This window comes from Mercurialis annua, linkage group LG7 (assembly GCF_937616625.2).
Source record: "Mercurialis annua linkage group LG7, ddMerAnnu1.2, whole genome shotgun sequence".
Lineage (NCBI taxonomy): Eukaryota > Viridiplantae > Streptophyta > Magnoliopsida > Malpighiales > Euphorbiaceae > Mercurialis > Mercurialis annua.
In genome coordinates, this window is record NC_065576.1 from 10156516 (window position 1) to 10178373 (window position 21858).

The 21858-nt window shown below is 31.4% G+C and overlaps 2 protein-coding genes across 2 annotated transcripts; one reads left to right on the forward strand and one right to left on the reverse strand.

Annotated features, from left to right (window-relative positions):
* Positions 1–17489: 17489 nt before the first annotated feature.
* Positions 17490–18285, forward strand: LOC126656432 (uncharacterized). Its single transcript, XM_050351008.2, has one exon. It carries the CDS (start codon positions 17520–17522, stop codon positions 18087–18089), a length of 570 nt encoding a protein of 189 aa, XP_050206965.1. The 5' UTR covers positions 17490–17519; the 3' UTR covers positions 18090–18285.
* Positions 18286–20879: 2594 nt separating this feature from the next.
* LOC126656442 (uncharacterized) lies at positions 20880–21731 on the reverse strand. The gene has a single exon (XM_050351014.2). The coding sequence runs from the start codon at positions 21234–21236 to the stop codon at positions 21012–21014; it is 225 nt and encodes a 74-aa protein (XP_050206971.1). The 5' UTR covers positions 21237–21731; the 3' UTR covers positions 20880–21011.
* Between the last annotated feature and the right edge of the window lie 127 nt (positions 21732–21858).

Consider the following 21858-nt stretch of genomic DNA (forward strand, 5'->3'; position numbering starts at 1 on the left):
ATTCACCTTTTAGAGTACACCAAAAAAACCGAATACACAATGTCTACATTAATGTGAATAAGGAGAAAAGGGGGTTTGTGTGGTGTGAGAAATAAAAGTTAATTCTAACCCTTTCGGTTTTTTTTTCCGTAAAGAGTTAAAACACTTTGTGGGTTTTTCTTTTAAGGGCATATTTATTAGAGATGTTCTCTATTTGGTGATTTTCCAACAATTTTGTACTCCTATTGATGATTAGTGGATGGCTAGATTCTTTCGCCCGTTGATGTATGTCGAACCACGTAAATCACTTGTGTTATTTAATTATTTTGCTATATTATTGTTTGTTGATAAAATCCATAATTAAATACCTACTGAATGTTTTCGATTCTGCTGCACATACCAATCCGGTTGCGAATCGGGTACGAAAATTGATACCATAAATTTAACAATCGGTATCAATATTACAACACTATAGAAAATACATTATTTATTAATGTGTAGCTTATGTTTTTCATTAGATATATCAAAAAAAATAATCATATGCAATATTTTTATTCTTTTACTTTTTCATGGCTTAGATATTTCAAGCTTTAGTAAATGAGCGAATCGCCCTCCCTAAATTTTGACATATTAGTAATTTCATCTCGCCTATTTAAAAATTAATTATTATAACTTTTAATTTAAATTCGTCAAAACTTTCAATAAGAATGAAAAAGTGTTATTCTTGTTAAAACTATGGAGGCAAAAATTAATTTACACTTATTTTAATTGATTTTCTATTAGTTATATACCTGAGACTAGGGCTGTACAGAAAAAATTCAAACCAACCAAATCAAACCAATTCAACCAAACCAAACCAATTATTGCGGTTTAAAAAATTGTTGGTTTGATTTTGGTTTGGAAAATAGAAAAAAAGTAAGGCTTAATGGCAAAAAAAAAACTCAAACCTTTACGACTTGTTGCAATTATATCCAAACCTTTTAATTTTTGCAATAATATCCAAATTGTATTATTTTGTTGCAATAATATCCAAATTTCAAGAACTTAAGTTTTTTTTATTTTATTTGAAGAGTGAAAAGAAGAGAAATTTTCCTCTATGTTCTCAGGTTAAGGAATAGTGTGCTTGACCTTTATATTTTTTTAGCTAATTTAAGGGGCAAGCGACAATGTCGTTCAACGCTTGTTAATGAAAAAACATCTATGTTTCGTTGAAATAGAGTTGCAGTTGCTACTGCACACAACACCAAATGGGTTGAGCAAGGAAGGAGACCTTGTTCCGGCGGGGCGGCCTAGCCACCTGGGCTACCCCTGAAGCTCACTGGTCGGAGTAGGTAGGCGATGTTCGGGCTCGACCCCATGGCTTCACTCTTGTTATAAATTCAACCACCAAGCTGATAAAGGAAAGAAATCCATGAATAAACGAACTCTTGTGTCAAACCAGCCAAGCCTGTGTATATACCTATAAATAATAGATGACGAACTATGGTTGTGTATAGGGGTGTGCATTCGGTTTTTTGGTTTGGTTCGGAAGTGGAATTATCAAAACCGATCGGTTTTTTAAAAAATTTAAAAACGGTCGGAACTTTGACCAAAAATTCGGTTCGGTTTTCGGTTATACCGAAATAGAAAAATAATTCTTTTTTCTTTAAATTTTACTCATAAAAATTAAAATTAAAATTTAAAATTTAAAAAAATTAAATCTAAACTTCAAATCTAAGTCAATTGTAATGTTTTACACATAATACCATTTAAATATGAAAGAAAATATATTATTTTTTAAAAATAATAGTAATATTTCTATAAAAAATTAATAAATTTTAAAATATCGGTTTTTTCGGTTTCTCGGTTTTTGAAACTCAAAACCGAATCGAACCGAGATGTATAAAAAGTCTTAATTCTAAAACCGAACCGGCAATTTTCAGTTCGGTTTCGGTTCAGTTTTCAGTTTCAGTTCGATTTTGTACACCCCTAATTGTGTATGAGGATCTGGAGGAGAAGGTCCGAAAAGTGATAAGTAGATTTGAGATCAAGTGTGATAAAAAAATTATAATTGGCCGTAAATTCCCATCTAAGTTAAAATCTCTGCCAAATCTTGAGTCAAATAAAAAATTTGATGTTTAAATATCCATGTGTACAAATTTCATGTGGTGGTTAATGTGCAAACCAACATCTCTACACATTTCAAGATAAAAATTACAGCATCTCTCCATCTTTATTTTTTTTCAGTGGCTTTTCAAGTCATTGTTCATAATAAGAATGAAAAATTCAATCAACCCGACGAGCAATAATTAATGTCTATCTCTAGCGTGCTCGGTTCGGTTCGGTTCGATTTGCACACTCCTAAAACCAAATTAAACCACTTTTAAAACCCCTAAACCAAATTTCTCTAATTTGGAGTATGGTTATTTCGGTTCGGTGAACCGAAATTTTGGTTTTTATCGATCTGGTTCGGTCGGTGAACCAAATTAAAAACTTAGTGAAAATTAAACATTTTTTCATTAATCAAGTAAAACTTTAAAAAATATTACCCTTTCAATATTTTGAAACAGTTTCATAAAATTACAAACTGTTTACCTAAAAATAGCGTAAATTGCAAATTTACATATCAAAATAGTAATTATAATTACTAAACTTTACAAATCATATAGGCTATACAAAAAAACTGATTCAGGCATTCTAAAAAACTGCAGTGAATCAAAATAGCAAAAAATAGTTCAAAAACTGCAAAATAGTGCAGTATGCATTTCAAATGCAATGAATACTGCAATTAATCTTGATTGCTTTCAAAATATGCCTCCACCAATCAGTTTGCAAAAGAACACATTTCCTGTAAATACAAACAAAATACCAGAACAAGTAAAGGGCAATAACAACATACAAGAACTGAACATACAAAGAAAAAACAGAAAACAAGGCCCAGACTTCAATTTTTAAGTCATATATAACTCAACTCTTTTAAAAGGCAACATTTTATGTCGCACAGTTAATAAATAAGTATATTTACAACTTTCAATGGTGGAAGCTTCATAATAGCCTTAAAAGACATAGTATTGACTAATGATAGACTAACATAAGAAAGTTTCAAAATCATAACATAATAATGATCCAAAACAAAAAGGCAAAGAAAGATCTCATCAATGTTAATTGCTTAAGAGGGCTCAGATTGAAAAGTATATCAAACAAAACACTAAAGGTCATAAAAGGTGGCAACAACAAAAAATAAGTGTCTCAACAGTTACAACCTATAGTATTCAAAGTCATTGACAGTGGAAGCATCATCATAGTCCATAAACAAAATACAGAGAAATCTAACAAGGTCAGCCTAATCACATGCCAATGTATCATTTCAAGCAGCACTATTCTAACATGGAAACACATAAACTTAGCAAGAAAGTTCATCACAGAAGCAGCAAAGGCTTCCACCAAAAGAATAGATCAGAGAATAAACAGAGAATAAACAGAAGGACTTCAAGACAAACTATTGATCATTGAGAGCATTAGCTGGATCTTGAAGACCTAAGAAAAAAATGGAACCAGTTAGTGAAAATTACAACTACAAAACTTAAAAAAAATCATGAGAAAATTAATTAAATTTTACCTTCTTCATGTTTCTCCAACTCTTCTAGTGTCTCCTCAACAGAGACTGGCTTTGATGGATCTCTTAGCCAATCCTGAGTACAGACTAATCCTGAGTACAGACTGGTACTGCAAGAATATCACGGGCCATTCTAGAGAGGACTGGAAACCTCTCAGCATTCAGCTTCCACCATCGCAGAATATCAAATTGGGCATCATTAGCAACAATTGCCTCACTTAGGTAAATATCCAAATCAGTTTTTTTGCTACCACTCACACCACCAGTCTCTAACATTTGCTGCAGATATCTTTCCTTCAGAACAGAATTAGCTTGGGAGGATTGGCCAACAAGTTCTGCTGATTGGCCATTTCCCCTAGTAGTGGCTAATTCTTTCCTGTAAACCTCCTCATAATCATTGAAGAGTTCAACCAGATCCTCCATCAAACAAGTAAACAAAAACTTGCCCTCACTACAACCATACATTTGAGTCAAAGTGTACTCCATGTATACAATTCTATCTCGGGGGTCTAAAACATTTGCAAAAAAAAAAATCAACTTGTTCATTATTAAAGGATTCCCCCAATACTTATCAAATTTTGCTTTCATTTTAATGGCCATTGAACTTAGACTGGAATCAGGAGACAGAATCTAGTCTTGCAAAATAGTTGACAAGTCAGAAATTCCATTCATGTGATTATTAGAGGTCACATAAAGAGAACCAGAAATTCTCAATGTCATTTTGTAAAAACACTCTAAAAACACACATAACTGCCTAACATTATCCCAATCAACCTTGTTAGGCACATCATCACCTAAATCTTTTCTAAATGAAGCTTCCACATCATCATATTCCTCAAATACATGCTGATACATACAAGCAGTGTGCAACATCAAGTATGTTGAATTCCATCTAGTTGGGACATCTAGACACAAAGAACGCTTACATTGAAAATCAAGTGATTTTTTTGCATTCTTTAAATTTGCTGAGTCTAAGGGGTGAGTTTTTAATATACCTAACTGCTCCTCTAACCCTTTCAAAAGATGTACCAGACTCTTTTAAACCATCAAACACAACAAGATTGAGAATATGGGCAATGCATCTCATGTGAGCATACTTACATCTAACAGTTGTAGTGCCCCAACTCAACATTTTTCTCATAAAAAACCCCATAGCAGTACTAATATTCTCAGCATTGTCTAAGGTAACAGTAAATATGTTTTTTAACCCCCACTCAAGCAAACAAGTCTCCATGGTCTTAGACAGATATTCACCCTTATGCCTAGAGCATGTAACAAAGGATATAATATTCTTATGCAACTTCCAATCATTATCAATAAAATGAGCAGTTATACACATGTAATTTAATCTTTGGTTAGATGTCCAGGAATCACTTGTAAGACTAACTCTTTGACTCTGAGTTTTAAAAAATTGTTTCAGTTTTAACTTTTCCTCAAGAAACATGGCATAACAATCCCTATTGACAGTCCACCTAGAAGGCATTTTAAACATAGGACAAGCAAGACTCATGACTCTCCTAAACCCCTGCTTTTCAACAAATTTGAAAGGTAATTCATCAACTATAATCATGTATGCAATAGCCTGCCTAACTACTTCTTGGTCAAATTTCCAAGTAGCCACAGAAAACAAATTATCAGTAGGAGCTTCCACATTAACAACAGGTTGAAAAGAGAGTAATGCCTGCCTGGTTTCTACACTATGTGGGTGCTTAGTGCATCTGATCAAGTGGCTTCTCAAAGTAGAAGTACCATTTTTTTGGCCTGACAATTATACAAACGAGCACAATAACGACACTTAGCTTGTATAATTTTACCTTTAGCATCTTTGATAGTGTCAAAATGCTCCCAAACAACTGATCTCTGATGACTCTCCTTCCTTTTTTTAGGATTTGCTTCCACAACATTTGGTACAGGATCACCAGCAGGGTCAATATTGGCTTCCACATTGCCAGATTCAAATAGTCTAGGTGAAGCAGCAGCTTCTTGACCAACAGAGGATTGGCCATCAACCGCTGCTTCTGCTGGGACTTTTAAATCACTCAGTTCAGGATCCATCTACACAAATCAAAGTAGATATGAATCAATAATATTTATAACACATTGCAAGTAAATCAGAGCTTTCAAGTTTCACCAAAGAAAATAGCAAAGAAACATATAACCTTAGTTATAACAGTAACAGCTTCCACCAAAGCCTTTTTTCCTAATATAATCCAGCATATGTTCATGCAAAACAGAACATAAACCAGAACCAGAACCTTCCTATGCAACCATGGCTTCCACAGATTCAAATGTTTTCACAACCAAACCACTGCAAACCAGAGGTACACAGAGAGTCGACACAAACCAGAACCAGAACCTTCGAGAGGAAGATGAGAACCTTCGAGAATCAAAAGAGCAGATGAGAGGTTGAATCGACAGAGAATCGAGAGGAAGATGACAGGTTTAATCGTCAGAGAATAGAAGGAACATGATGATTAATAGATGATGAGAGGTTTAATCGATAGAGAGGAAAAGAATTACAGGTTTAATCGCCATTGAGAGGAAAAGGAAGGAGACATTATCAGAGTTTCACAGAGATTAGGGTTAGAAAATTAGGTTTTTAGAGAGGGAATGAATTATCAGAGAGAAGAGAGAGGCGGCTGAGGAGAGAAATGAGGGTTAGAAAATTATGTTTTTATATCAGGGAGTAGATGTTAGGGTTACAAATGTTGGGGGGTTTTTGGAGACTTTTACCCATACTCAAAACGACGTCGTTTTGAGTATCGGTTTTCGGTTCGGTTCGGTTAACCGAGGCCTGAAACCAAATCACCTCCATAAACCGTTATTTTTCAAACCCTTACACAAATCACTCCAATTTAACCACTTTAACCACTTCACAATTTTTTTCGGTCCAATTCGGTTCGTTTTTTCAATTTGGTTCGGTTTTTGTTCACCCCTATCTATCTCTAATAATAAACAAAAAAATATAAACATCTTTAAAATTTTTTCTTGATTTCTTTTCTTGCACTTTGTTGTTGTTTATGTATAATTATTTATTTATCCCTGTACTTTTTTTCATGGCATGATAAATTATTTAAAATGCATGTAATAATATAAAAATAATGTGTGTTGATTTACTTTTTCCATGGCATGATAACTTATTTGTTTATAGAAATAATAGTAAAAAATGAAAAAAAATGCAGAAAATCACCTCAAAAAAAAGACAATTGATAATTGCTTTGCCTTCTCTTATAAAAATTGCAGTAACCACCGTGCTGTCGGTATCTTTAAAATGCCAAAACATTAACCATTCCAATTTCATTTATCTCTGTAATATTTGAATAACAAATTTTTGTAAGAGAATGAAATCAGCGTCATATTTTAGAATAACGTTCGAAACACCTTTCAACCTATCTAAAAGCCTCCCTCTAATTGCTATAATTTCTACATTTTTGTGGAGAATTGAATCCTATAAAACTAATGCTCTAGCTTACACAATTCCCTCTTGAGAGTTTCCTACTAAACATGGAGTTGGGATTTTAACATTGGTAGAGTCAAATTGCAATATGTATTAAATTAAGGAAGCAATTTTTAAAATTAAGAAGGACCAAATTGTTAAATATAGAGAGTTTTAGTATTAGTTTTGATATTTTTGAAAAGTTGGAGGGGGCCATGGCCATCCCAGGCCTCCCCCTCCCGATGTCACTGCAAGCGACCCTGTCCCGAACCTCTTCAAATATACCGTCGCGTCAATGTTAACTTTCAACCGAACGATCGTAGGCGGAACCCAGGTAACCCTTCTATCTACTTTGTCCATGGCCTGCTTCGTCCGCCACTAGTTTCACGGTCCACCTTCTGTTGTGCCAGACCATGTCATTAGGGCACTCCCAAATCTTCCAGCGGGTCATAACCAACAATTTATTACACAAATTGACCATCAGTATCCACTTTTTAAGTCTTAGCCCCAAAGTATAAGATCTCATAAATTGGCTGTTATCATAAAAAAAAAGGTCAACTCAAAATATTAAATGGTGCAAATAAAGTCGTCAATGTTGTGATGTTAATTAAATTTATTTATTTTGTATGTGAGACAAAAGAATTCTTTTGTGCCAAAAGATATCGAGTTCTTTCTAATAGTAATGCCCTATGGCTCAGAAAAAAACAAGTAAACATTTAATGTGAAAATGTTATAGTACGATATCTCAATTTGAAAGGTCAAAAAGACTTGATGGTCAAATTTTTTCGTATCATACTTTCTTTTTCGTTAGAGTATCACTAAAAGTACTTTTTTTTTTATAGTTAGACAGTGGGGGAGTGTTTGTGGAAAAAATCGATCACACGACCTAACAAATTACTGCCTAGCGTTTATACCGTTTGAGATATAACTTATTGATTCACTGAGTACTCTTTAAAATTGCTTCAAAAAAAGTACTCTTTAAAATATAAAATATCTTTGATAAAACAAACATATTTTAAATAAAAATTAAAAAATTAAATTTAATAAACTCTTTAATACACTTTCAATAAAAACAAAAATATTATTTTTATTTTAATATCTCTCAAAAATACTAAATAAAATCAGTTCATTTATTTATCTCTTTTTTAATTTAATTTCTCTCATTTTAATGTTTCAAAAAAAACATACTATAAAAAAAAATCAATGCACTTTAGAAATTAAAATATCATTAATTTTAATGCGTATGTGTGTATATGAAGAGTCAAACTAACTCTTCATATCAAATTTCTACAAATAATAATCCTTTGAAGTCTTAATTTATCACTAAAATGTTTTAAATAAAAAAAATTAATTCTTTTAAAGAGCTCAATAAATCAAATGTAAAGTTCATTGATATTACATGTTATATACTTTCGTTGGGTTTATGTTTCCGAACCACACCAAAAAACTATGAAGAGTTCTAGATGTGATAAATAACTGGTTCAGTAAATATTACTTATTATTTCTTAATAATTAAATACAATTCATAGTATTTTTGGTTAATTGCAAATTAATACACAAACTTTATCCTAATTTGCAATTACAGCACGAATTTTGAAATTTGGCAATTTAATACACCAACTTTCATTTTTTTGGCAAATTAGTACACGACCAATCATACAACAACACGTGGCTTTATATGACAATGTCCACGTCAGTGTTTTTCCAGTTCGGTGTATCAATTCGCCAAAAAATAAAAATCAGTGTACCAATTTGCCAAGTTTTAAAGTTTGTGTTGTAATTGCAAATTAGGATAAAGTTTGTGTATTAATTTGCAATTAACCCTAGTATTTTTACTCATGTTTACTGTTTATGGTGGGGGTTTTAGTTATTAAATAGTATTCACTTTTTATTGTATCGTTTTCTAAAATTTAGTAATTAAATATAATTCATGATAGAGTATACCTTCTCGACGAGTTAACCTGCAAAACAGAGGTTAGATTGCTGAGCGGATAATAGTTGTCTGATTAGCACCCCGATACTTAAATCGGAGAGTTTTAAGTAATTGTAAAATGTGTGCATATAAACATTACCTCAAACTCCTTATATAATGATAATGAAAGAATATCTAGTAGAATCCGAATTGAAAAAGGATTTCTATTAAGAATATGAGTTCGAATAGAAATATAACTGCTAAATATGATTGTGTTCCTGAATAGAAATATGATTTCAAATAGGAATGTATATCTTGTTCTTCTAGAATATCAGAGTTTTTTAGAATCTCCGGAATCATCTTTATTATAGTTGAATTGGAAGTCTAGATCTTCGAATAAGATTCGTATTGGATATTAGGAGTTATCAATGTTTATCAAATCGTATGAGATTCGGTCATTGTTTTTTAGGCAAATCATATAGACTTCGTTCTAAATGTGCGAGTCTCATAAGACTAGGCCGCATTAGTATGAGTTAGGCTTTATCTGTGAGTTGATCTTGTCTTGACATTTTATTTTTCGGCGAGCCCTAAGGGTCGTTTCGGTAGGCGAATCCTATAGGACTCGACTCATCATCTTTGATATGTGCAATTGAGTTTTCATTAATAGCACCCCTGCAAGAAAGTTAAGCTTTGGATATTTATACCTTATTAGATTTTTAGCTTTTTATTGAGATTTTTCTAGTTCTATTTTGGCGAGTATTTACAGTTTCTCAGCGAATCTCTTCAGATTCTCGTAATTCTTTCATCTTCTTCATTTGTTTATTCATTTTTTTTCAAGCTTTCGACTTAAAGATTTTTCGTTTTTCCGTTGCTTCTTATCTTTCATTCGTTCCGTTATACCTTATTTTCAGGTACTTATGTGATTTTCATTTTTATATCTCTCGATTATATTTTAATTTCTTCGTTCTTGGTGTTCATCATATGTCTTTTTGTTTTTCTATTAATTTTGTGATTTGATCTATTTACCTTTTAAATTTTGAATTTTTATTGTTTATTCCTCTCTTTTTTCTCTCAATTTTTTTTTAAATTGGCCGATAATAGACAATTCATAATAATATTCTTTAAATTAATGAATATTGACATAAAAATATCATTAATGGAGTATTTTGTTTTTTGAATTTTGTCATTCTTTAAGTTCACAATTTCTAGAAAATACTTATTTTAACTTTTTATTATAAAAATTATTATTAAGAATCCATATGAATTTTCAATTTATATCAAATATTTATTTAAATATTATTATGAGTTTTCTTTTTATTTAAACTATTTATTTAAAAAAATTATTTAAAAATTTATTATTAATATAGAATTATTTTGATTTAATTATTATTTCTAATCTTTTACTATAAAAATATTATTTCTAAACTTATCAAAACAAAATTATGAATTTTCTGTTTGTTTTTGTTCAAAATTATATATTAGAAGGCACTAATTTCCAACTTTAGTTAATGAGAAAATTACGCTTTTCCTCCTCAATTTTGATCGCGTTAACACTTTTATCTCTCTTATTTAAAAATCGAATCCTATTATTTTTTAGTTTTACTTATGTCAAAATTTAAAATAAAAATGATAAATGTGTTATTATTATTAAAATTGTGGAGGCAAAATGTACTTTGCTCCTAATTAATATATTTTGATTCATTTTTTATTAATTGCATGCCTAATGACTTTGTTTTGAGAAATAATGACCTTTTCTTAATGAAAGCTAGCAAGGAATAAAAAAACTTAAAGATCTTTTTCTTTTATAATTAAAACTTAAAAATCTTATAAAATTATTGGGGAAGAACTATAAAGGGTGACCATATATATTAATGTCATAGAAGAAGAACAAGAAGAAAAGTGATAGCGAAAGTGAAGGAACATTTGATTGAAACTTTCGAGTTGACTTTTTTTTTTTATTCAACTTAGGTCTCATAAGTGAGGGGTTCCAATTGAAAGGAACGGAATGTGAAAGTTTACAGTCCATCAATAACATTTTTTTTTATGAATGGGGTTGGTCTAAATGGTAAGCGACTTGTTATCGCTTAAATAAAGTCTCGGGTTCGAGTCTTGTGAATGCAGAAAATCTCCACTGGAAGATTCACCCACCATGCCAGGTGCGCGACACGGGTCAGATCCATATTAGTTAAGGCAAAATCTTGTAAACCGGATGGGCTTAACAAAAAACACATTTTTTTGAATAACATCCATAATTTTTTCACTTCCGTAAATTAAATAAGATAAGACATAAGAGTTTATTTTGGCATTCAATCCATAAAATAATAATTATAAGCTCAATTGTTATTAAAATCATGAACTTTAATATATTTTACGATTATAATACTAACTTTATATTTTTTTATCTTAAGAGGTTTAGATATAGTTACGATTTTAAAATAATTATGATTTTAAAATGAATTTTCTTGGAATCTAGTCTTAATATGTTACTATTACGTGTCATTAAAAATAGTTAATATATATTCTCTTTTCATAAAAGCTATAATTTTTTATATTATTTATTTAGTTATACGTATATAACTTTTAACTTCCAATAAAATTATTATTACAGTTAAAACTATATAATACTATTCCAACATCTAATTCCACCATATCATGATCCACCTTGAGACAGGACAGGGGGCAAAAATTTAGACTATTTTTTTAGATAGGCCTATCATCTAACCGAAGGAAAATATAGTATTACTACAAAAATAGTAAGGACATTCATCAAGTATTTGTAATTGCACGTCTCCGTTTCCTATAATAATTTTTTTTTTGAGAAACAATTATCTTTATTGATTAATTAGAAACAATGAGTTCGCTGACCGGAAAAGGGATTTCACCGTCAAACATACAATCTTTTCCGATAAAGATACCCCATTTAGCGAGGGCATGAGCAACACAGTTGCAATTCCTCCGGACATGAAGAAAGACAACATTAAAATCCTTGGCCATCGAGAGACAGTCCTCCACAATCAGCTGGATATTATCCATTGCAGACTCCGGTTGCTGGATGCGCGAGATAACAGCGAGAGCATCCGCCTCAATGATCAGCTCTGTGACCTGCAGCGAAACAGCCATTTGCAGACCCATCCGAATTGAATACGTCTCAGCTAACTCAACGTCAACAACCCCATGCATCGTAGAAACTCCACATCGCACCACTGCACCCGAATGATCTCTACACACAGCACTGATGACCGCAACTTCTCTGTGAATTGCCATGGCTGCGTCAGTGTTAATCTTAATCACGTTAGGAGGGGGGGCCTGCCATGCATCCTCAGCCTGAATCCTTCGAGACTTTAGTTGCTCAGACCTGTTACAAAGCTCATTCACACTGCGAAACAATAATTGACCCGGTTGCCTGGGGTTTGAAAACACGATATTGTTTCGATCATTCCATATCAACCATAAGCTCGTAATAAAAACATGAAGATCATCGCCTTGCAGCGCAGCAAACATGGAGGATAGCCAATCAACCAGGGTCGAAGCCTGCATCTGATCCACCTGCAAGCTTAGCGGGGATGAAAGCCATAATCCCCTCACCTCATCACAGTCCTTCAAAGCGTGGAGGTCCGTTTCAGATATCTGCCCGCACCTAGGACAATTGTTGATAACAGGGATTGATCTTCTAGCTAGGTTATCATAACAAGCCAACGTATTATGACAGATACGCCATAAAAAATGGCGATTTTTAGGTTGGACATGTACCCGCCAAATTTTTGTCCAGATCCCGTTGCCATTAGAAGAACCTGAAGAGCTCTCCACACCTCTATTCAACAAACTACATGCCTTGTAGTAACCAGACTTTACCGAATAAAAACCGTGTTTGTTTGATGGCCAGTATAGCTTATCCGGGGGGAGTCTGCGGCTGAGAGGAATCTTCAGAATATCTTTGGCAACTTGAGTAGGGAAGGCAGCAAAGATCTTATCCCGATCCCAGCTAGTAGATGGGGCGTCGATGAAATGACTGACACGGCAACCTTCCGGAGCATGTAACTCACCAACCGGTTTCATATAATCAGACGTAGAAATCCAATTATCCTTGCGGATATCCACTGACTTTCCATCCCCTATCCTCCAAGCTAATCCTGCATCAATAATTTTCTTACCCTCAATGATGCTTTGCCACACGAAGCTGGCACCCCGTCTTGAGGTAGCTTGCAAAAAAGAGTTGTTCGGGTAGTATTTAGCTTTGAAGATTCTGGCGCAAAGGGACTCTGGATTTTGGATGAGACGCCAAGCCTGCTTGCCTAACATTGCGAGATTAAACGCCCTTAGATTCCGGAAGCCAAGTCCTCCATCTCTCTTTGACTTACATATCGTGTTCCAACTAACCCACGACACTTTCCTTTTATCATCCGTGCCACTCCACTAAAACTTTGAGATGATACTTTGCATATCATTGCAAAACGAGACAGGCAAAGCAAAGCAACTCATAATGTAAGTTGGAATAGACTGAGCGATGGATTTGATAAGCACTTCTCTGCGATGGATTTAATAATTAAAAACGTTTCCTGGCTCTCTTTTTTCTATTTTCAATTAGGCCTAATGGTAAAATAAATCTAAATTCTTATAGATTGTTGTAATTTTATTCAAACATTTTATTTTTTTATAATAATAGCATAATTTCAACATTTCATTGCAATTTTAGCTAAAAACATTTCAATCAGTTTCATTGTTTCAATTTTTAGTTGAAATTATAAATTAACTCCGTAATTAGCAAAATTTATTTTTTAAAATTTTAAAATTTAACTTGTAGTATTAAAAAAAGTCAAAATCTTATTATAAATTCTCTAAGTTTTTCAGTGGTTGAAGCAAAAAAAAAACGATTTTAAAGCTAAAAATGACGGAAAAAGCCAAACAAAACTAATAAATATTGTATTCAGTTGAAAAATAGAAAAATATAAATTGATTAAAAAATGACAAAAATTATAACAAAATATTGTTTGTAGGCTATTACGATAAATATTAAAAAATGACTAAAAAAGTATTGTTTGTAGGCTATTACGATAAATATTAAAAAAATCTGAATAAAATTGCAAAAACTCGCAAAAGTTTCAATTCAATTGACAATTAGGCCTTTCTATTACTGCCATCAATTTTTTCCTCTTTTTGTTGAATATTTCTGCTTTTAATCGTAATCACTTAGAATACCATTTTAAAAAATTGATGATTTGTTAATTTTAAATATTGGTTTAATAGAATCACTTGTTAAATTAATTCATCCTCCACTTTTAACTTAAAATTTTTAACTTTTTTTTGGATGAATTGAATATTATATGAAAGGCCACAAGAAGTGGAAAAACAAAATTCTATATAAAGCTTTCGTACAAGAAGTAGGAAGAAACTTGCACACTAAAGGCTACGGATTCTCAGAAAGAATAAATATAAAGTCACTGAAGTAAAGTAAAAGTAGGACTTCTAAAAAAGTAGAAACCTGAATACGGAAAAGAAAAAAAACAACAGCTGTAAAAAAACGACTTTTAGAAAGCTGCAATTAATAGCTTCCTCCGCCGCTGTATTTATACTCTGAAAAATCCTCATATTTCTGTTTTTCCAAATCTCCCAAACCAGAACAACCAACAACAACTTCTACAACTTTACATAACTACCTCTTGGAACAAGATGCACCCACTGATAAAAAAGGTCAACAAACGAGTTTGGCATCATCCACATAAATCCAAGCTTTTAGAGAACACCATGCCAAACCATACGAGTAAAATCACGATGCATAAATAAGTGATCTTGTGTCTCAAAACCCAAACAAAACCGACGACTCATATTCTCAACAGAAACTATACCATGAAAAGACAAAAAAATTCAAGAGTAGGAACTCTACCATAGAAAGCTGTTCATAAAAAAAAATTAAGTCTATGAGGAGTAAATAACTTTTAAAGTTCAAAGACCATACCAACAACCATGACGGAGGTGATGTAATGACTTTACTTAGACGGCATGCTTCCGCGAAGCTGCCTAGACTGTCCAGCTATTGACGTCGACCAAGCTGCTGTAGAGGCCAAAGTGGAGGCCGAACCTGAAGCTGTTGAAAGAAGACGATTGAAGGACGAAGGGGAGTACACTTCCGACTTTGAATTCCACGTTAAAACATCGAAATTTCCACCCACAAAAATCAGCTCATTAAATTTTAACACAAGTGCATTAAACACAATCGTTTCAACATCTCATAATCGACTACTCCAACGCCAAACCTCACATATTTGCTTCAGAGTAATATGTTTCGGAAGATCAAAAAGACTCGGAAACATAGTAATAACAGTTCAGAACCCACCTAATTGTCATTTTACAAATCAATCAAGAACATATCTAACCTTATACCGAACGTTTGAGACAAACACACTCCAAATAAACTTGTCATTACAACAAGGCTTTCTTACGCCTTTTTAAAAAACAACAAAAAAAAACGATTTAACATCGCCCAAAAGAAGAAAATCTCAATTAGAAATCAAGAATAATTAGAAATAACCCGAAACCAAAGAGATCCACATAATTATTAATTTTTATCCTAATTTAATATAATTTTACGTCCTATTTATATATAATAATATATAAACTATTGTTTCTAAATTATCCGATTTGATTTTAATATAAATATATATCAAAAAATTATATAATAATTCAGTCATGAAATCTCATATTCCACAATAACGTTTTTTCAAAAATTAATTATAACCCTCTTCAGTTCTTATCAATTCTTTCTAAACCCAAATCCAAATAGTAGATGAAATTTCAAATGTTTTTATCCTCAATAAATGAGTAAAACAATCACATATTCTAACCAGAATTTAATTATACAACTTTTAGAACATCATTATCCTCAAATTGACTGATATCATATTAACAAAGTCAGCTGAAAATTTTAAATGGTGCAAAATAAAAGATAATTCAAAGTTATTTTTAGAATGTGTTTAGATATATGGATTTGAATTTTAAATTTTATATTTTAAATCCTACATTTCAAATTCACGAATTTCAAATCTAATGTTTGGATAAACAAAAACATTTGAACTCTCAATAGTCAATATATATAATATTTAACTAATAATTATTTTTCTATTTTCTATTTTTTTTAAATTATATTTTTAAGTAATAATTCAAAAAATGTATCTTTTTTTTACATCGAACCAAATAAATTATTAAGAAAAAAAATTCAAAACTTTGAAACTAATAATTTTTTTATTTGGTTTATATTGTAATTTAACTAAATTTTTTATGTTCAAAATCGAACCGAAAAACAAAATTTTTATAAAATTAAAGTTATCCAAACAATTATGTTTTTATTTTTTTTAAATAAAACCCAACTGAAATTTTGAAAGAAATAATTTTTCAAAACAAAAATTTTCCAATTTTTTAAAATTATTTTTGAATATTTTTTAAAATTAATCCAAAAAAATTACCGTCAGACAGCGGCGGCGGGTATCTCGGAAAAGGAGAAACAGACTCTTCCTCCAGAAAAAGTTTTTTGAAAAAAAAATTCAGAAAAATATTGATCGGATAAAAATTTCAATTTTTTCTTCATTTGAATCAGGTTATAGTCGATTTTTGACTGAATTAATTCAGTCGGTTAATTTTTAATACATAGGAGTTATTTCAAATCCTCAACTTTGTACTTGTTGAAATTAACTTAGATTTGACTCAAATTCAAATCCAACAAATTTTACAATTCAAACAGAGAATTTGGCTCAAATCCAAATTCAAATGCAAATCCACCCTTATCCAAACGCACCCTAAATAAATTTGAATTTGCCTTATTTAGTATTTAAATGAACGAACACGAGCTGCAACCAAACTGAATATACATATTTTAAAATTTGAATGAACCGAATTAAGACTCAATATTCAGAGCTTGAATCGAACTCTAGATGGAACATCCTTAAAGTTTGACTGGGTTGGGTTCGTTTACAGCATTAATATGCAATTCATCTTTTTCATTCAGAGAATCCAATCCAGAACAGATTCCAAAAGGCAATTAATGCATGAAAGTGAAGACCAATATTTTGTTCTTTTAAATACCATGAATTTGGCCTCAAGGAATACCATGAAATGTATAAAAGAAATTTCCAAAAATCTTATCTTCAAGAAACATCTTCGAACATGGAAGCAACATTGTTTCCTCCCCTATTAAAAAAATTGATATCTAAATATTAAATTACTCCAAATAAAAATAAATTCTTTAAATTATTATTATTAAAAAAATAGTAAAATATTATTCCATTTATTTATTTTAAGAGATATTTAATATTTGTACATATGGATAAAAGAATTTAAAATTAGAACTTTTTAATTCAAAAAATTTATTTCCATTTAAACTTTATACATATAGATTAAATTTTAACAATTAGTGGAAGAAATTTTATCATCACACGACTCAATTCATCAATCCATTTAAGTCGGTTGTACAAGTCAAGAATACAAATTTTAGGAATTAAAAAATGGGAATGCACCAAACTTTATGTTCCAAAATCAATGTATCTTGTTATAGAAAAACAAATTAACCATTACAAATTTTATATATATGACATTTTGTACATGTGTTTATGTATTTTTGTTCATATTATTCTCCAAAAAATTTGGTCTTCCCCTCATCACCAACCATGGCAACATCTCTTTCTCAAGTATTTTCAGACATCAAAACCATATCCATTATAGTCATCAATCTTGTACTCATCAAAATCATACTCCTAATCAAATCTCTCTTAAAAACTATCAACCGCTCCGGCCAACGAACACTCACCGCGGCTCAATTTCTCAACCATGTCGAACGTAAAAATCCGGCCATTCGCTACTCGAAAACACTTGTCGTCGATATCGATAATGTCGGATCGATGCAATGCGCGGTGTGTTTATCGGAATTTAAAGAAGGCGAAAAAGTGAGAAACTTGGAGTGCAAGCATATGTTCCACAAGGGTTGCTTAGACCAGTGGCTGAAGCAATGCAAGTCTACGTGCCCTCTTTGCCGGAATAAGGTGGTGGCCGATGAAGTGGTGGATAGTTATCGGCGGTCGAAGAATGAGGGGAATGAGATGATTGAGTATGATAGGAGTCATCAGGAGTTGGTTTTCATGATTTCTTCTTTGCATGGTAATGGTTTTTCGGGATTTTGGTGATCTACTTAAATTAATTTTATTTTTGAAAGGATCTAATTAAATTTTTTTTTTTTTGAAACTAATTAAATTAATTAGTTAGCGTGTTATGGAGAAAATATATACTGTGTGAATAAAAGTTCAATTAAACGAAATATTTTTTCTATTCCCAATTGTATAAACATAAGATTCATAATTAAGAAATTTGTAACAAATAGAATTCTCGTTCCATTTTTCCGTTTTGTGCATTTATATTTTTTAGATCTTTGAAATTGATGAATTCGATGTTAAAAATTTCGTAAAAATAAAATATAATTATTTACTTTATTCATCAAATTTGAAAAAAAAAATTAAATTACTGTCTAACAGTTTACTGTTCTGGAGTTATAATATTTGAATTATAGTTTATAAGTCAAAAAAAGTATTTACTTTATTTTTAGAAAAGTGATTATTATATTAGTCCAAAAATCAATTGAACCACCCACTAATGTCAATCTACGTCAGTTGGCACTTGGCAGTTAGCTGTTGCTATCTGTTAGATACTGTCTATTGACACTTAGCAGACAATTAGTGGAAAGTCTAATTTCATCTAAGTTTGGTACAGATTTTTCGTACTAATTTGTGATAATTTATTTATTTTTAGGTGACGCTAACAATTAATAAAGAAAGAAAAAAAAATATTTATTGTATAGAATATGCCGTTTTGCAATCGACTTCTGAAAAAAAATAAAAATCCAAACTTCTTTAAAATTATGATTTCAAAGTAGCTTAAAACATTCAAACAATGATAATAAAAAGGTTCCAATTCCGATAAAAAAAAAATCAAATGTTTGCGAGTTTTTTTTTTGTTACAACTAAATCTTTTAAAATCGGCTACTTTTTTTTGGTGACGAGGACTCACTCTACTGAACCGAAACTCAATATCATTGTCAAATCCCGGGATGTGAACCGCCCGCAAGCCCACATACCTGGTAAATCCGGGCTATAATGGCCAGCAACCCAGCCTCAATCACTCCATATTAAGAAAGGGCGTAGCTGGGGTTCGAACCCACGACCTTTGGCGCCCAGATGGCTGAGACTTAGACCACTAGACCAAACCCGTGCGCCCAGATGGCTGAGACGGCTACTTTAACTCGTTTTGAAATATTTAAAAAAAATTCTAGCCATTAGTGAATCAAATCAAAAAGAATTGGCATTTGTGAATGGGCTAAACTAGCCGATTTTGAAATATCATGCCAAAAACTAACAAGTTTTTCATTCCCAACTTTCACAAGAATGTTAGAATTAAAAAAAAATAACTTGTTGTAGACACCTATTTTTCGAACTAGTAAAATGTGATAAGCGACTGAAACGTTCAATGATTATTTCAGAAAAATTTGTTCGAATGACGAGCTATCGATCCGTTTGTTTGAATTCAAACATGCGTGATTAGTGCACGGTTACGAATTTAAGGGATTAAAACGTTATTATAGCCTATAAAAATCCAAAAAAAAATATAATCTAAAAATAAAAAATTGGACTAATTGCGATATTTTAGAAGTTTATGGCCAATTTGCAAGTTTAGCGGGCTAAATTAATCATACCCAAATGCTTAGGGTCTCAGATGCTATTTTTAACACTTTTAGGCACCAAATTCAATTTTTAGCGCTCTTTACTTAGCTCACAAGTAATAATATAAATTTTTAATTAAAAATCCTAAAAGATAATAGGTTAAACTTAATACTAATCCTAATCAAACTTCTTGAGTTATGACTCCATTTACTTTCAAATTCCTGTTGCAACACAAACTCTTGGTAAATTCTAGGTCATCCCGAGTTCTTATAAATAGAACCCTAAGGCAGCCTAATAAAAGGTCGGACTAGAAGCACAAAAAATCAAAAACTAAACCTTAAAAATTAGAGTGTTGGGAGAACCCTACTGCACCACCACCACACACACACCAGTTAATTTCAGTCCAAAATCAAGCTAAATACGCTTTAATTACTCAAAAACACCCTTTTGCGCATAGATACAAAGCTGGATTCCACATTCGGAGATCACTAGAAAACGAGTCAAGGACTCAAAAGGGTACTTCTAAAGACCCAGTTATTCTTTTATCATTTTTTATCTCATATAATTTAAAAATGCTAATTTAATATGTTAGAACGCATGTTAGGTTGTTTTACTGTGAAATTTTCTAAAACTGTATTTTTGATATAAATTGTTTTTGCCATGATTATCATGATTTTGAATTATTAATATGATTGCCATGAAATTCATACTAGAAACATGTATATAAGTTGTTTATATGTGTTGTTTATCGTTGTATGTTGATACTGTTTAATTCAGACGCCTAGAACGTATGTTTATATATTAATCTGTTACGATTGTCATGCTTTGTGTTATTTGACATTCTTAAAATGATTACTATCAAATGTGATTATAAACATATTTTTAGTGTGTGTTTTGAATGTTTAGGATGTTTAAACTTCAATTTCAGTATCTATTTTGTGCGTTTTATGAATCTTTACGATGTTTTATGAGTTTTTTTTTATGAGTTTCATAAATATCATAATTTAATCTAATCAATCATAATTAAACTATATTTAAGCATAACTAAACTCTAATTAATTTAGAAATCTGTTCGAACTTTTAAAAAAAATTAACTTTTTTTTATTTCCGGTGAGGAGGAGCTCCTCCTCGCTGGAAAAAAGAATTGGTGTAAAAAAAACAGATTTTGCCAAATTTAGAGTATAAGTAATTGTTTTTTTCTATTTTGGACTTTTTTAATATTTTGTGTCAAGTTGAGGGTATAAAATGAATAAATAGACAAGATTTCACAAAGGAAATAAAATGTGTCATAAAAGTGAAGGAAAAGGAGATGAAAATATTTACAATATGATGGACCATTTTGGGAGCGGAACAGGCAGAAAATATAGACAAAGAAAATCTATAAAATGAAGTAAATCAAGCAGAGAAGAAGGCAGTAGAAGCAGCAGCACCAATTCCAGACTTAGCCTCAAAACCCCATTTACTATTCCCATCTTCTTCACTTTTTATCTTGGAACTTTCAGAAATAAAAGAAAGCCGAGAAGCCCAGCTGATGAGCACTTCTTCATTAGGACTCGTATTTCTTGAATTCTTCACTCTCCTTTCGTACTCTTCAGCAACCAGCATAGCAATATCGGCCATTTCTATGTTAAATGATATACTATTTTGATAATGGTATCAAAATTGAAGATCAAAGTTATTTATAAGAGGGAAATTTTGGATAAGGCTGACAGGTGGGGTGTGTGTGTTTCGTGGATTATTTTATTTTTATGTGGCCAAATTGTTAGTTCAACTTTATGTTTATCATATAGTTTGTATTAGCGAGGGGGGTCTAATCTAATTTAATTAATTAAATATATAGATTAATTGATAAGTAAGAAAACAACCAAAAAAGCAGCAAGCAGACGGTTTAGTCGGTGAGAACCGACAAGCTGAAACTGAAACTAAAAACTAAAGGAAACAGGTAATGACTAATGAGTTTGTCCTGTCGGCTACCGCCCACAAATATTCACCCAAACCATCAAATGCTAATCCATTTGCAAAACCAATTACAATCAAAACAAATAAATGATAAATTCGGCCCTCAAAGTTGTATCTCGAAATTAAATATATTATATTTACTCTTTCTGATCAATTAGATTTTTAAATTTGTATTTGAAAGTCAAATAAATAATATTAGTTAATTAAATTTTCAGACTTATGTTTTAGAATTAAAAATGGTATACAAATTAGGAGTTACTTGACCTAAATTTCAAAGAGTTTG